Raw genomic sequence first — 15,789 nt, 5'->3', positions numbered from 1 at the left:
CTTGGACACGTAGGAAGAGACAAAATGATAGAAGCTATAATGAAGAACTATTGGTTTCCAAATTTAAAACAGAAGTGTAGCACACATATCAGCAACTGTTTAAAATGTATTTCATTCAGTCCCAAAACAGGAAAAACAGAAGGATTTCTACACAACATACCTAAGGGAAACAAACCTTTTGAAATAATCCATATTGACCATTATGGTCCAGTAGACTTGGCTAGACCGAAGAAACATATTCTAGTGATAGTAGATGCATTCACAAAGTTTGTCAGACTATACGCAACAAAAACTACGAACACAAAAGAAGTCATACAATCGTTAAACGACTACTTCAGAGCATACAGTAGGCCTAAGTGTATCATATCAGATAGAGGAGCATGTTTCACGTCTGGCGATTTTGACTCATTTTTGAAAGAATGCAATGTTAAACACATAAAAATTGCAACAGGATCGCCACAGGCCAACGGTCAAGTTGAACGTATAAACCGAAGTCTTGGTCCAATGATTAGCAAGTTAATTGAACCTGATCAAGGTCTACACTGGGACTTAGTCTTAGAAAAGGTCGAATATACCCTGAACAATACACTACACCGCAGCATTAAACAGTATCCTAGCATAATGTTATTTGGGTTACAACAAAAAGGACAAATTATGGATGAGTTAAAAGAAAAAATTGAGGAAATTGGAGAAACGATTGAAGAAAGAGATTTAGAAAGTATTAGAAATAAAGGCGAGGCAAGTCAGAAAATAGCACAAGCATACAATAAAGAATATGTTGACAAAAAACGAAAACGATCAGGAGTGTTCACAAAAGGCGACTACGTCATGGTTAAAAATTTTGACTCAACAACAGGCATAGCTAAGAAGTTAATTCCAAAGCATAAAGGACCCTATGTCATAAGCAAAGTTCTCAAAAATGATCGCTTCCTTCTGGAAGATGTTGATGGATTTCAAATTTCTCGCAATCCTTACCGGGGTGTATGGAGCATACAGAATATAAAACACTGGCAAAGAAAAATTAAGAGTCTACAAAATAGAAAGTATAATTTGAGAAACTCTGTACAAAATAGAAAGTATAATTTGAGAAACTCTGTACAAAATAGAAAGTATAATTTAAGAAACTCTGTACGAAATCGAATGTATAATTTAAGAAGCAATTGTAAAACAAAGAAAACAAACAAGAAGAAAAGAAAACCAAAAAAATGTTTAAGACCGTTCAAAAGTATCTCCACTGAGAAGAATAAAATAAGAAACAGGACCCTTAGCTTTAAGAAACGTTAATTGTTATAAAATCCTACGATCGGGAGATCTAGTTGTCAGGACGGCCGAGTTGTAGTAGGCTGCTCCTTCTACCCTCTTCCGTTACTCTTAGTCATACATACCTAATTATACATAGCCAATCTAGTCATAAGCTTATACACTCATACACCCATCCTTAACATACCAATATTATCGAGAAACTTATCGACTAATCGACTCGCCACTCTGCAGAGAGCGCGGCAGTCAGTCGCTGTTGAACCAAGCTAAAGGACAGATCAAAATAAAAGAGTCACGTGAAATTGTATTAGAATATTAACTTCTGTAAACGGCGGCTAAAGTACATTGTTCAACATACCTGAATTTTTTTGACAACCATCAACATCAACATCAAACATGGACATCAAATTACCAGCAGCTTCCTTACAAAAGAGTGTAATCTCATCTTCATTCCGTAGTCGGACAATACCACATTTAGTGGCATAAATAAATTCGCCTTGCTTGGTCACTGCATTCTTAAGTGGAGGCACCAACTCCACACTGTCGGTATACAGCGACTCATCATATATAAGATGGTCACTAGCACCAGAATCAAGGATAAACCCACAGTTAACCATTACTAAGGTGTTATTCACTTCTTTTACCAAGAACGCAATGCCATGTGATGTTGCAGTTTGAACTTGTTTTTCATTTTCTTTATTTTTATCATTTAATATTCTTTTATAATGAAAGCAGTCTTTTTTAATATGGCCTTTTAATATGGCCACAGTGGTGACACTTGGATCTATTCTTGGAATTTCCCTTGAATGTTTTCTTTTTCTACTTTAAGCACATCTTGTTCATCTGAAAGAGAACAAAATTTAATTTGTATGTATTCATATTCTTCGGTACTTCCCGTCCGTTGATATGCACAGAGTAGAGATGAGCTCGTGATGAAAGACAAGGTTGTCGCTGTTATGGTAACTGCTGTTATGGTAATGCCTCCTCCTAGCAAGGAGTGAGGCCTGTAACGAATGTATGGGTTGAACGAGAATCACTGGGCTATCGTTTGGAACATCTGTAGGTATAAGTCTGGCGACGATAATCTGAACATAGTTTGAGTTTTTAATGCTGCAGATTGTGCTTGCTTGTCATGGTATAGGGTATGCGGCATGATTAACTTTAAATTTTTGACTTTTTGTTTAAGGAATTACATAGGTAGTTTGTTTACAGTTAATGAAATAATCTTAACATTAATAATAATTTTAATTAATACAATTTATTTTTGCTTGAATATTGCTATTTAAAGAGTAATTTCATTAATTTCAACTATACTCTATAATTACTCATTTAACAAAACTATTCTCATTCATCTTGGACCGGCAAATGTCGGCGATTCGCCCTGGAAGAAAGAAGCTTGGATTATTGTTTCACCGTCTCACATAGCTGTGTATTAAAGTGCGTTCCTGGCCAACCGGCGTGTTCCTGTTAATGACGCTGGATGGCGACGCATGCTTTCCTCCCGCTACAGATGGGTTGCTTGCATCAGGGTTGACGGGCCAGGCCAGGCGCTCCCCACTATATGTCGGAATCTCTGCAGCAACGACGTGTAGTTACGTACCGCGTTGATGACAATGAGAAAGTTTATTCGTGTTTGAGCTGTTCTTTATTTTATCCAATTTAAGTAGCAGAGAAGGTCCCGCTGCATTCGAAGTCAGTTCGTGAATCCTCTTATGATCTACATACAATGGTTTCTTAGCCTAAGTCGAGGAGCAACGCTTATATGCGTATCTTATATATATGTATATATATGTACTGTCGCCGAGCGATGGTGCTGGAGGAAGAGTGCTATAGGCACACATATAAGCGATCAGCGCTTGGCCAGCGTGAGAACTGCTGACCATGCAATTATGTGTGTTAGCCCTCAAGTGGGTACTCGTATTACGCACACACTTGGGCTGGACTGTTTATGTACACCACGCAACAGAGTGCTACAATGTGCTTGTATATTATGAATACATATAGGTACAGTGGTTAAGCGATATGTGTGCCTACTACAGACGTGATCAGCACAATTGTAAGCAAGAACTGGATTATTATCGGCAATGAGCGGGGGAGGAACAGTAGCACAATTATTACAATTATTTTCAAATCTTATTCTAAACTAAATAAATATCATTTTATGAAATGATTCGTGCTGTGTAGCCCAACAAATTTAACGCTGGGCTGGTTGGTCGTTCCGGTGCAGTCGGCTTTGGCTGCATATAAGTTTTCTTGCAAGAGGATTTGGATGTGAGTCTAGTTTTTTATTGTATTTCACATTCTTCTCTGCTAGACTTTTTCAAATAACTTGGGTAGCAAGTAAGTAAGCTTATTGGCCTGTATGATGATGGCTGTGTTTTGTCTTTCCCTGGCTTAGGGATCATGATTATAATTGATTTCTTCCACTTTTGAGGGAAGTATCCAATTTTAGTAATTGCGTTAAAGAGCAAGCAGATTCGCATTACTGCACACATTGGGAGCTCGATGATCATTTTCGAAGTTATTAAGTCGTAGCCAGGCGATTTTTCAGGTGCTCTTTAATGACTTTTGTTATCTTGCTTGGCCGAAATTCTACAGGATCTTGTGGTGCTAAGTCAGATGCAGTTAATGGCGGGAGAGTAAATGAGTTAGTGGCTGGATTTGGTTGAAATACCTTTTTAAGATGATCAGCGAAGACTACTGCTGCCTGTGGGTTCCTGTGGTCTTCCAACAACGAGTTCTTTGTGCCTGTGGGCGTAAGATCTCTGCTTGTCTTGTAAAGCTTTGTGCTGCATAAATGTTTGTCTTGTGGAGTTGACGCTTTTGCTGCCTCGACAAGTATTGATTCTATAATACCAGCAAACTGATCAATGTCATGGTCGCTTTCCAGGGGGCTAGAAAAGCCGGTATGGGAACAAACATATTTTTTGTACCTCGCCCAGTTGGTCCTATTGGTTGAGGGCCTACACGGTCGCTCGATGTGTTGTAGTTGGTGCAAAAGATGAAAGATTACCGGACAGTGACCAGATGAGAGTTCTGGAAGTGCCTCAGCTGTAATCATTGATTGGGATATCCTTTTTGTGATGGCAAAGTCAATCAAATCTGGAAGCTTCATGGGATCTGCTGGCCATTATGTAGGCGCTCCCGGGGAAACATAGTTAAGTTTGTGTTGCGGTTTGATGATTGCGTTGTACAGCAACAAACCTTTCACCAAACGAGTGAAAAGTGTTGTGAATTTTTTTCTCCAACGCCAACGCTTAACTATACTCTATAACTACTCATTCACCAAAATCTATTTGCTCTATCCATAAACTAGTTCTTTCCAAGTAACTTAATCTCCCGAATCGTAATTTCTCACTCGAACTATGGCGCGCATAGTTGTGCTTAAGGTTGGAGGTGAGGTGTTTTGTAGATGCCCGAAGTCCACCTGTGGCTTGTTCGGTGACAAAAACTGATCTGATTCTATATTCTAGCTCTGGTCTCAATTAGACCTCCGCTCAGAGAAGTAAATAGGAAATAGTGTCTTAAATGCTACATTTGTAAGTGTTAATTCATAAGTGCTGCGTCGCACTTATTCCGAATTGCTGTGTTGCCTACTCTTGAGTGGATCGATTCTTTGCTGAGTCGTTCTCCTATTACATAGTCCGGAGGAGTAGGGGTTTCCTGTCCAAATGTCATGTTAACGGCCGTTCGCTGAACGGTCGTTGTGTGGCCTAATTAAATCCGTTGTTTACATTTTGGTTATTTGGCACTACTTCTAGGGTAAGCCGGCGTGGCTTAGCTAGAGGGTATGTGTGCCGTTTGGAACCGGTAACTCCTCCCTCCTTGGATTGAAGTGACAGCCACAACGAACTAGTAGTCTTCACTAAGCTCGGCTCTGGTACCGTTTTAAATGCCACTCTTCTTCTTCTATTGATGAGGTATATTGTCGTCACTACTCCAACTAATAGTAATACGTAAAGTGCTCCGAAATTTGTAGTCGTAAATTTTTTCCAATATATGATGGAATTAGAAGCATGGTTGGATCTTATGTTCAGCTTATGCAGGTTAATGTCTTCTGTGTTCTCGGTGAAATATATATTTTTTATAATTGGGGATTGTGCGGATCTTCTTATGGAAATTTTGGTACAATTTGATTCAACGGTAGTGTTTTGTGTGTTTAATATTAAAATGTGAGCTGGTTCTACTTCTTTTATAATTTCTTGATTCCCTATGTCTTTAGTTTTAAAATTGGCAGTTTCCATCTTATGTATGTTATTGAGACATTCAGTTTTAATATTACCTCTGATTGCCATTGCATTGTCGCAGATATGGTATTTATATATCTTGTTATATTTGTTGGAAAAGTAGTAAAAAACATGCCATATAGTTAGGTATATTTATATATTTATATTTATATTTCATTTATGGGTAATGGGACAATGTGTGTGAACTTTTAGTAATTTTGTTTGAATGCAGGGATTCTTATTCTAAAGTTTATCTTAATTCCAATCATGAAAGTATCTAATTCTAACATTTGAAATATGTGTTTGTCTGACATTTCCCGTAACTCCGGGTCGTTTAATTCTTGTCTGATTACGTTTACTTCCTCCTCAGATACAATAAAAGTGGGTACAATCTTTAGTTTGGCTAGTAACATTTTTAAAATAGTTCGACAAAACATCCAAATACATGTTAATTCTACTTGCTTACTTAATTGACTTGCTCGAAAATGGGCAGTATAATTATTTAAGGCAAGTTCGCGTCCAACTGGAATGAATCCTGTTTGTTTTTCGAGGCTTCTGACCGAAACTTTCCTCCTTCAACGAAATTATATTCTGCTTCAGTATCATTTGTCTTGTTGTTTGTCTCGAAATTAAACAATCTCAGTCCGTTTGTAATTCAATCTACTAGGATTATCATCGCTTGGCAAAATGGCAGAATATCTCGAATTTCGGTTGTTGTTATCAACTGATACTATATTGATACTATACTGATATTGATTGTAACTTGGGCGAAAGCAATCGTTCTGCCTCATTTGTTGTCTGCTTTGACTGACTGAAAAAAGCGTAAAGTGCAGCCCCCGCAGAACACACGATGGGACTGTTTCATATTAATCTTTCTACTTTTTACTTCTCTTTGTGACAAAAAAAATTGGTTGCACTTTGCAGAACACGCGATGAGACTGGAAATCCCTTTTCAATTTTTAACTCGAATCACAACAATATTCTGTTCTGTCTGCAATGACTAGCAATTAAAAGCCGATAAGCCCGCAAATAAACGAGCGAAATATCGATAACGGCTAGCATATCGATCACCCGCCGTGCCATAACTTTGGCCTATTGAAGACTAAGAGCCCGCCTACTCCCGTAGCCCAAAACTGCAAGTCAGTTGCGAATATAAAACGGACAGAGGCGCGTGCGTAACAGAGTTAAAAAGTGAAGTCAGCAGCTACAACAACAAGTAAGGGTTGGCCAGAATGGGAACCAAAGCGAAGGATGGGCATCGGTGTTATTCATCTCATCGGACGATGTTAACGTCTCATCCTCGCCGTCGTAATATCATTGCTAATACCACGCCAACGCTCAACTATACTGTATAATTACTTTTCCAGCAAAATCTATTTTCTCTATCCATAATCTAGTAGTTTCCAAGTAACATAAAATCCCAAATCGTAATTTCTCACTCGAACTATGGCGCCAAAAAACCTAAAAATGTTTTTCTTGTAACTTGTAATCTAAAATGGTAATGTGCCGTAAACAATTTCTATGTTACTTTAAACATAAATTAAAAATTGTTACTCCAAACTATGTCGCGTAAAACTGCCGACAACAAATCCAAAATTGTAATGTGACACAAATTGTTTCTGTATATTTTTCTAAACAAAAATCAAATAACAATAAAATGACAGTGTCAATAGGCGCTGAAAATTATTATACAAAATAAAACTCCCTTGGCCACTGTCCAATCATCCTGGATCTAAAAATATCGACGATTCACCCTGGAAGAAAGAAGCTTGGATTATTTTTTTCCCCTTTAGATTGTGTATTGAATTGCATTCCTGGCAAACCGGCGTGTTCCTGTTGATGACGCTGGACTGCGTCGCCTGCTCCTCTCCCGCCACAGATGGGATGCTTGCATCAAGTTTGACGGGCCGGACTGGCTGACGCCTGCTACATGCTGGCATCTCCACGGCGGCCGATGTCGTCTCATCGCTGGACATCTACGCCGATGTCCAACAAAACACCACAAATTAATCTTAAATTACACATCTACTAAAAACTGTCACCTCTATGTTATACTTTAAACTTAAATTTAAAAGTGCTACTTAAAACTATGGCGCGCAAAACTGCCGCCAAGAAATCCAAATTTGTAACGTGCCATAAATTGTTTCTGTATATTTTTCTAAACAAAAATCAAAGAACAATAAAATGACAGAAAATTATTATAAAGAAGAATAAAAGTTTATTATTTAAAGCTGTTACTTTATTATTAGTTTGCTAAACTTAATAAAAGTGCAGTACCTCGCTTTATCCAGTAGTCAGCCTTTTCATTACCAGACTTTAAGTCCACGGCTATTACAAATGATCCTGACCTAACGGGATAATAATATGCGGGACACTGGTAAACACCACGACATCGTTTTTTTAGGTTTTCTACTGGCTTAAAGTGTATTACTGGTAATGGACAAATTAGTTCCATCGGTAGTGGATCCTGAAGGCATTGGTTTTTCCTCAACCATCCGCCACCCTCCAAAAACAAACTTCGAATGTAAACGCCTCCTCCTTCCCTTATTATACGAGCTGCGGCAGTATCTTCTTCAACAAAAACATAAAAATCCCAAGAGAGTTCATCAATTGGTGTTTTGGTAGCTCGAGCTGAAGTTTGTAGTACTGCTGTAACAAATCCAGTTGGAAACGTGTAAGCTGCAAGCCAAAATAATATTGGAGGGCGGAGTGTTTTCGCCCAACTATTAAAATGTCCTACACGATGTATTAAGTCTCTAGCCCATGCCGCTAATGGTTTCAATGAATTATATGCTGGAGATATATGCACATATAATGTATGACCCAATTTTTTTAATATAATTTTTTTACCTTTTAACCATTGTAATGGCACCCTTCCTTCAGAGACAGCTAGATAAATATCCTCTAAGTCCGAACTCATTACAACAAGTCCCTGTATTCCACGTCTTAAGTCACGTAATTGAGTGGACATGTCAACGAGAAGTTTATTATAGCGCTCAATTTCTTGAAGTAAGACAACTTCTAAGGGAGTTCGATTGATTCCAATAATTTTTGCCGTCTGTTCATAGTTTATCTCATCCGGTGTATTCATTAAAATTTCTTTAGCGAGATCAAATACTTTTGTCTCACCGTTTTCATTACTACTTGTGCTATTAGTCTGGACTTGCATAGAAAGCAGAGCCTCAAAAAGCATTCTTGTTTCTCCTATTAATGACGCTATATCGGCATTTGAATGTTGTCCAAAAGCATCAGGCTTATCAAAATTGGGAAACATTTGTATTTGGTCTAAATATGATTGCACATCGCCGTCATCGGGAATAAAATAATTTGGAAGGGTTGATAATCTTTATATTATAAAATTAAAAATTAATTTTGATTACATTTAAGCAGAGAATTTTCTTACCTAAACTTTCTAGTCTGCAATGCTTGGTCACAGAAAAATTGGTTTATATAAGTTATTAATAGTCGGCGATCCCAATCGTCGGTAATGTGTCCTCCGTAATTTACTCCTGCTATGAGATACTTTAAAGCTCCCCAGGGAGTGTCTTCATATTCATTAAGATACAATAATAGTAGTATTTCGGAAACTTCAAAATCAGAATCGTTAAAGCTGTAAATAACATTCCAGCCAAGTTCTAAAAATTTTTTTCGTTCGAGTAGGACTGTATGAAAGAAGCACAAAGCGAATAATAACTTCTTATACTTGCTGGGTTCACTACAATTTTCCATATTAGCCTCATTTATGTTGTTATATAGACGTTTCATATTTGATTTGATTCCACGAGGAGGTTCAGTTGTCATCTTAATACTGGTTTGCAAAATAGATATTGGAAAGTCCGGATGAGGGCTTGAGCTTAGCCACAGTCGAAATTTTTTATGTAGTTTCATGGACTGCATAGTGGCTATCATCTTGTCAAGAGTAGGCATCCAACTAAGAGACAAATGACAATTTGCTAAAAATACCCAATTACCATCCTTGATGCCATCCATTATAAGCTTTGTTGCAATAGGTGCTTGTCCTTGACCCAAGCTAAGTGAGTACATTCGTTGTGCCATTTTAACTGATTCTGATAGTGATATGAGAGATTGGGCTGGATCGACACCTGGTGATAATACGAATATGAGGGGAGTCTGTGAAATCGATTCATCAAAAGTTGCCTTGAGATCAAGAACTGGCGGATCAACATATCGAGGCCCAAGTTTGGTAATAATAAATTGTGTCAAACAAAAAGAAATTCTATCCGGTCGAAGTGAACGTAAAACACAAATTTTTTGAAAATCTGTAAGTTTATCATTCCATTCTCCAACGAGATCTTCTTGTTCTGGGAAGGTCGTGGCATACCAACCTAAATAATTATATATGTTTTAATGTAAAACATATTTAATATTACTATAATACCATTCCAAGCCTTGTAATGTTGCTCAAAAGAATCTATTATCCCATGAAATCCAGAAACTTTATCTAATTCTGTTATATTATCCCAGTTTTGCTCACTTATCCACCCTGAAATGGTACATGACACAAACACCACAATATACTTTTTAAAACTCTTTATTTTTACTTACATGGTGCCGGGTTGGGCGCTTGTCCCAGTTTATCTAATACTATACCTCCTTTCAGAATAAAATCATACTCTTCTTCCAAAAGCTTTCCAGCGTTTGAAAGAATCTTTGCTGTCATATGAATTGAAAATAGTAGCTTATGTCGCTCGAAAAGCCCACGACAGGTATTTCGGTAGACCGCATAGGAATGATATTCATTAATATTTTGAATTCTTTCATGGACTAGCTGATTACGAGGACTTCGCTCAATAGACTGTGTGAATAATAATATATACGCTGCCAGAGAAAAAACATACATTGGATCAATTTTAGACATATCCATTAAAACAAAGAATAAAATGGATGCGCGTTCCGATGCTGGTTTGTATTCTTGTCGGGCCGCATCAATTTCTACTTCAGTTACCTCGGCAATGCTAAGCGACTCCTTAACTAGCACTGATGTCTGACGGGATTTTTGTAAAGTTGAAAATAACTCATCGTCATCTAATAAGGAACCTCGACTTTCATTAAGTAGCCGTAGAATCTCATTATCGAGATCTATTAATGTCCGTTTGTTTCGAGCTATTGTCATTACCAGTTCGTCTTTTTGTTCTTCTAGGGCGGGTTTTTCTTTTCGAACAATAATTCCTAGTAGTTGGGCTTCAAGCCCATCTTGCTTTAGTGCAAAATTTACAATAGTAGTTTTTGATGAGATTTCCGGTGGGTAATGTGGATTTGATATTTTTGTCGTTATGTAAAATCTGAACGAATTATTGTATGAAATATACTTGTCATTAAATTTTAATAACCTTTCTCCACTTTGAATGGTAAAGCTCTGCCGCAAAATTGGATTAATAGCTTGATCTAAGTATTCCCCCACGTTTTGCAACAATACAGGCAAACCTTCTTTTAGAGCTCGTTCTAGCTGACGTAAGTAATCTGCCATACCGAAATCTAGTGTCATTAATTGATTACGCTCTTCCATATTTTTTATCCAATTATTAGCTTGCATTTGAGGGTCAATAATAAGAGGCCAACGACTACCTTGAGTAACTATTACTCCGTTTTCAGTACTTAAATCATCAGCAGGTAGACCTTGAATATTCCATTCTCGAATCGAAACAGCATCGACTAGAAAATACGTAACCTTAAGCTCCAAAGTTGCTGGTATTAAAAGATCTTTAATTAATAAAGACCATTTTACAAGTAATTCTTCTCGGTATTTGGTGTCAAAAGCCCCTAAGTACGACATAAACGCAACAGAAAGCAAGCAGTCACCGGGAAGTTTTTCAAAGGATAAGTCCAACTGATTAACCGTTTCAATCCACCTTTCTCTCTCTCCAGAAAGCGATTCTACCAAAATAATGGCACGCTCCAGTTGCTTTCTAAGTCGTTCTTCCTTGGCACGCAATTCATTAAGAAGGTTAGTTTTTTCTTCAAGCTGCCGGTAAAGTTCTTCAATGACAACCTGAAGCTCTTCGAGTTTTTTTTTTGCCGCAGCTAAAGCAGCTTGCTTTTCTTCAAGTGACTTCATTGCACTATCTAATTTTTCCTGCTTTGGAGCGACTATTCGGTAAACTTTTCCGTAATTTTCTATGGCCATTATCCATTGCATCAATGATTTGCACGCAAGCGATACAACAGCCACTTTATCGGGCTCTAACTCAGGATTTTTTGTATAGATTGCAATACGTTTAAGAGTTTTATCGGAAATATGATCTCTATCAAAGTTTTTTAGGTCGTTCAAAAATGTTGATTCACTTAAAACTTTTTTAGCATTTTCCCATGTTGGTTCTTTTCCAAGTAAGATCAATACAGCTTCCATAACCTTTTCGATTTTCATTGGCGGCCGTCCATATGATTTAACTTCTGAAATGTCTTTCTTATTCAATGCATCTAATGCTTTTACAGCAGCATCTATCATAGGCATTACCACCTCCAAGTCCGCACGAGCTGTAGCTGCTAATTCAAGACAAATTATTTCATCCCTTCTAATAAGCACGGCTTCGGCATCCACTTTTTCCTTTTGTTCCGTTGCTTCACTCTTTTGAATTTCAATCATGGATATAAAATCTTCACATTCTCTAGCAAGTATTTTAACTTGTTCAGAGCTAGCTTTAAGCTCTTCGGACATTAAGGATACTTTTTCCTGAGTTTCAGAAATTTTTGAAAGCCCATTGCGTAATCTATTGGAAGCAGTTGATACTTCTAATCTTTTCTTTTCTAATAGTTTTTTAAAACCACTTACAAGCTGCAAATAATTTGGTGAGGTTACATAGTTATAACGCTTAACTTCTGCATACATATTTTCCGACATTTTAGCAACACTTGAGTGAATTACTGAAAATACATAGGCAATATCGCGTTGAAGAATGGCTTCTGTGCTTATAACCAAACTTTCTCGATGTTTTTCGTCCTCTTTTCCAGAAACCACTACGTTTAATGGAAATCCGATTAGAAAATGCGAAGCTACTTCCAAAAGGGCTTCTTGTGGCCAAAATCTAAACCAGTTTGGAGTTGTTGAACTTAACAAAGCCGGATATTGTCTTATATAACTTCGAAAATTTTCTCCGATTGGGCTAAAACAAAGCGCAACATGCAGGAAGTCGCGCACATTTAAAATAAAATAGGAATATAGTGCTTCAGTTGTTAGCAGAACCCCATTTTTTTTTGCCGGGCGTTCAAGTTCAGGCTTTAGCTCGTCGAATTCATCTGATTTAAATAAGTTTATTTCTCCAGTACTTAGCATATTGTTTGTTATTTCGAGAAATGAGACTTCTGCTATTTGGTCGCTGCTAAATATAAAAATCGTTAGTCTCTGTTTAATTCCAGTTACTTTGTATAAGTTTTTTAGGTCTTCTCGAAAGTCTCCTGTTTTGTATTTTTTGGTAACCTCAATTTGGAAAACTGCCATTTCCAAAATAAACGCAGCTAACTTGGTTAATACTTGTCGGCCTGATCCACCTATCCCCATATTTAAAATGTGTCCACGCGGTTGGGAAATAACTCTCAGGATTCGAACAATATGTTCGATAGCTTCTCTAAAAAATACTAGGTTCATTCTAGTCATTCCTGGAAAGTTGTTATATTCCTCAAGTTGATTTTTCATAAATGTTCTTAAGAAATCTACCTGTAGATCTTCGTAAAACCCTTGAGGGTGAGCAAAGTCACCGAAAAATGGTGGAACCTTTGAAGGACAAAGACTGTGAAAAGTAACTTCAAAATGTTTACCAAGTATATCATTAATAGTATTTACAAACCAAAACTGATCTGAGTCGTCAACCAATCGGTCGCTGAACACTCTAAAACACTCATGAACCCAAAGCCGTAAAAAAAAATTTTTTTTGTTTTGAAGTTCTTTTTCACTTCTTAATAGTCCTTGAAAGACTTTGGATATATCTCTAAGATTAAATAAGTAATGAGATTTATTTGGCGTCGGTAACATTTTACTAATCATTGATACATATAAGTTAATGGTACAAAGGGTTATAGGTAGCCACATCTCACGAACTTCATTTGGGTATGACTCTAGTTTTTGACAGAGCATCGTTCCAAATATGCGAATAATTGTTTCTTGTGAAGGAAAAGTTAAGTTTAATAAAACAAACCGACTTTGAGTTCGACTGGAAATTGTTTGTCTGCCCCCTCCAGGCGGTCCCATCGCAGCCATTAATAATGTGTTTTGCACATATATTTTTTGTTGAGTTTTTCTATTAAACCAATACTTGTAATCTATCCATTGCCGAATAAGCTCCAAAGGTGGCTGAGATCCATAGATGTCTTTTGCAGGCATATTAAAGTCGTCCATAAAACATATCATCCGTTTGCCACCGATAGGTACAAATTGCGTTTTTGTACGTTTCTCAGTCCGATTTTCGATTGATTCTTGTAACCCGGCTGCTGTTGTCTGTGCTGACATGTTCACAGCTAAAATGCAAAATTTATTTTTATCACAAGCCTCCATTACACTTATAGCCGTTGACGTTTTTCCGGTACCAACATTTCCAACAAGCATCACAGGATATTCTTCAGCAAGAAGTTTTGAAACAACATATTCATAGCGAACAGTGTCTCCAGTAGGAACAATAATCTTGTAAAAAGGAGATCTAAAACATTTGTTGTAAAAATACAACATTTTGATAAATTCTTAATATTCACTTACTCGAAATCGCATTTCCAACTGCTCAACAGCTTGCTATCCCATGGTAAAAAGGTTCGTTCATTGGGATCCACAAAATAATCAAACACAGTATCTTTTATTGGAAAGCAGCTTTCTAGTTCCCGTATAAAGCTATCTAGTCTTTGGCGACTGTCTTCATCCACACTTGAACAAATTGACCATACTAAACAAAACATAAACCACAATCTAGTCATCTCCTCAAGAAGTTCTAAATTAATGGGATTTATCCCATTTACCTTTGTGCCAAATATTTCTAGCAATTTACAAAGCGACACAACTCCATTTAACTCATTTGTCCTTACAGGCTCTTTGCACCTCATTCGTTTAAAATCCAGTATTTTTGGCACCATGTAATCAAAATGTATTCGTAAAAAATCAGCGAACTCCTTAATTCTTAGGCGCTGTAACCATGAGTTTACAAAAGGTTTCCATCCCCAATCATTGTAATCGTTATAAACCATTCCACATCGGGAAACAGTTGCTGGTGAAGCAACAGCCAGGTCTCCTACTTCAAACAATAGCGATACTTGAACTGGCATGGTTATACGTTCGCTATTTACAAGCGTAAGAAGTTTATTATCATCCATTACTGAGTTCATGTTTTCAATCCATACTGCATCCACAGGTCCATCAAACAACAACCATTTCTGAGTCGGCTCTTCATCTCCACAGATTATTCGCATAATAGAACTTAAAACTCCGTCAAGCCATTCACCAGTCGACAAGTTGTATTCCCCATAAAGCTCTGCTAGATTCAATGCTTTTGGATTTACTGGGTAAACGGTGACTGCTTCCCATCCGGAAAATCTTTGACTATTCATTCGATAAAAACAGTTTTGTAATGTTCTCCATGTAACTGATTTGGCTGTTCCCGTATCCCCTATGATCATAACTGAGTGCCTAGAGTTTTTTGTTTCAAAAAGCTCAATTACTTTTTTTACGGCTATGGTAATTGGTTGGAGACCCGCCTCCCTAAATTCTTCATAGATCGCAATATTAAATTCACTGTAGTCTATAGTTGGTAAGCTAACACCAGGAAATATGTCAGACATAATACCATTAAAAAGGGGTAAATCATTAGCTGTTAATCTCGCAACATTCATATCTTTCATTGCCAAATAAACAATTTCTTCTTCAGTAGTATTTGGTAATTGACGTCTTTTTCGACCCGCGTAGCGAAGCAAAGCCACCATTGAGCGAAGACCAAAATCATAATGATATTGCTTTGAAAGTTGCTGCTTAGCCAGCTCATACAACGTATATACCTTTCGGGCCAAGTTTCTTGTATTAGTAAAACCATCCGAAAAAAGTAAATTTTCCGCAATAATTATATTATCAGGTACCATCATTGATATGGGTCTAAACATTGACTTTAAATTATCAGGAAGTTCAGTCCGTCCGGCATATCCAGGATTCATAGTAATGAATAGACCAACTGTGTGCTTTAACTTTATCATTTGACCCTCGAACATAAGCTCCAACGCCTTTGTAGAAAGCGCTGCCATTATAGACATTATTTGTTGTGCCACGACTGAGAGCACTTCAATATTTATTCGATTAAACTCATCGAAACATCCCCAG

The 15,789-nt window shown here is 37.3% G+C and overlaps 1 protein-coding gene across 1 annotated transcript in view; it reads right to left on the bottom strand.

Annotated features, from left to right (window-relative positions):
• Positions 1 to 7,725: 7,725 nt before the first annotated feature.
• kl-2 (male fertility factor kl2) overlaps positions 7,726 to 15,789 on the bottom strand; it is a gene marked incomplete at its 5' end in the record, with an annotated part of 91,086 nt that continues 83,022 nt past the window's right edge. The window contains 6 exons of the mRNA NM_001015505.5: positions 7,726 to 8,279; positions 8,337 to 8,830; positions 8,890 to 9,832; positions 9,886 to 9,990; positions 10,053 to 14,134; positions 14,191 to 15,770. Of these exons, the coding sequence (NP_001015505.5) occupies positions 7,732 to 8,279; positions 8,337 to 8,830; positions 8,890 to 9,832; positions 9,886 to 9,990; positions 10,053 to 14,134; positions 14,191 to 15,770 (7,752 nt within the window). The 3' untranslated portion in view covers positions 7,726 to 7,731. The remainder of the gene's footprint in view (positions 8,280 to 8,336; positions 8,831 to 8,889; positions 9,833 to 9,885; positions 9,991 to 10,052; positions 14,135 to 14,190; positions 15,771 to 15,789) is intronic.

Source organism: Drosophila melanogaster, chromosome Y, assembly GCF_000001215.4.
Source record: "Drosophila melanogaster chromosome Y".
Classification (NCBI taxonomy): domain Eukaryota; kingdom Metazoa; phylum Arthropoda; class Insecta; order Diptera; family Drosophilidae; genus Drosophila; species Drosophila melanogaster.
This window is presented reverse-complemented; position numbering and strand designations above follow the sequence as displayed.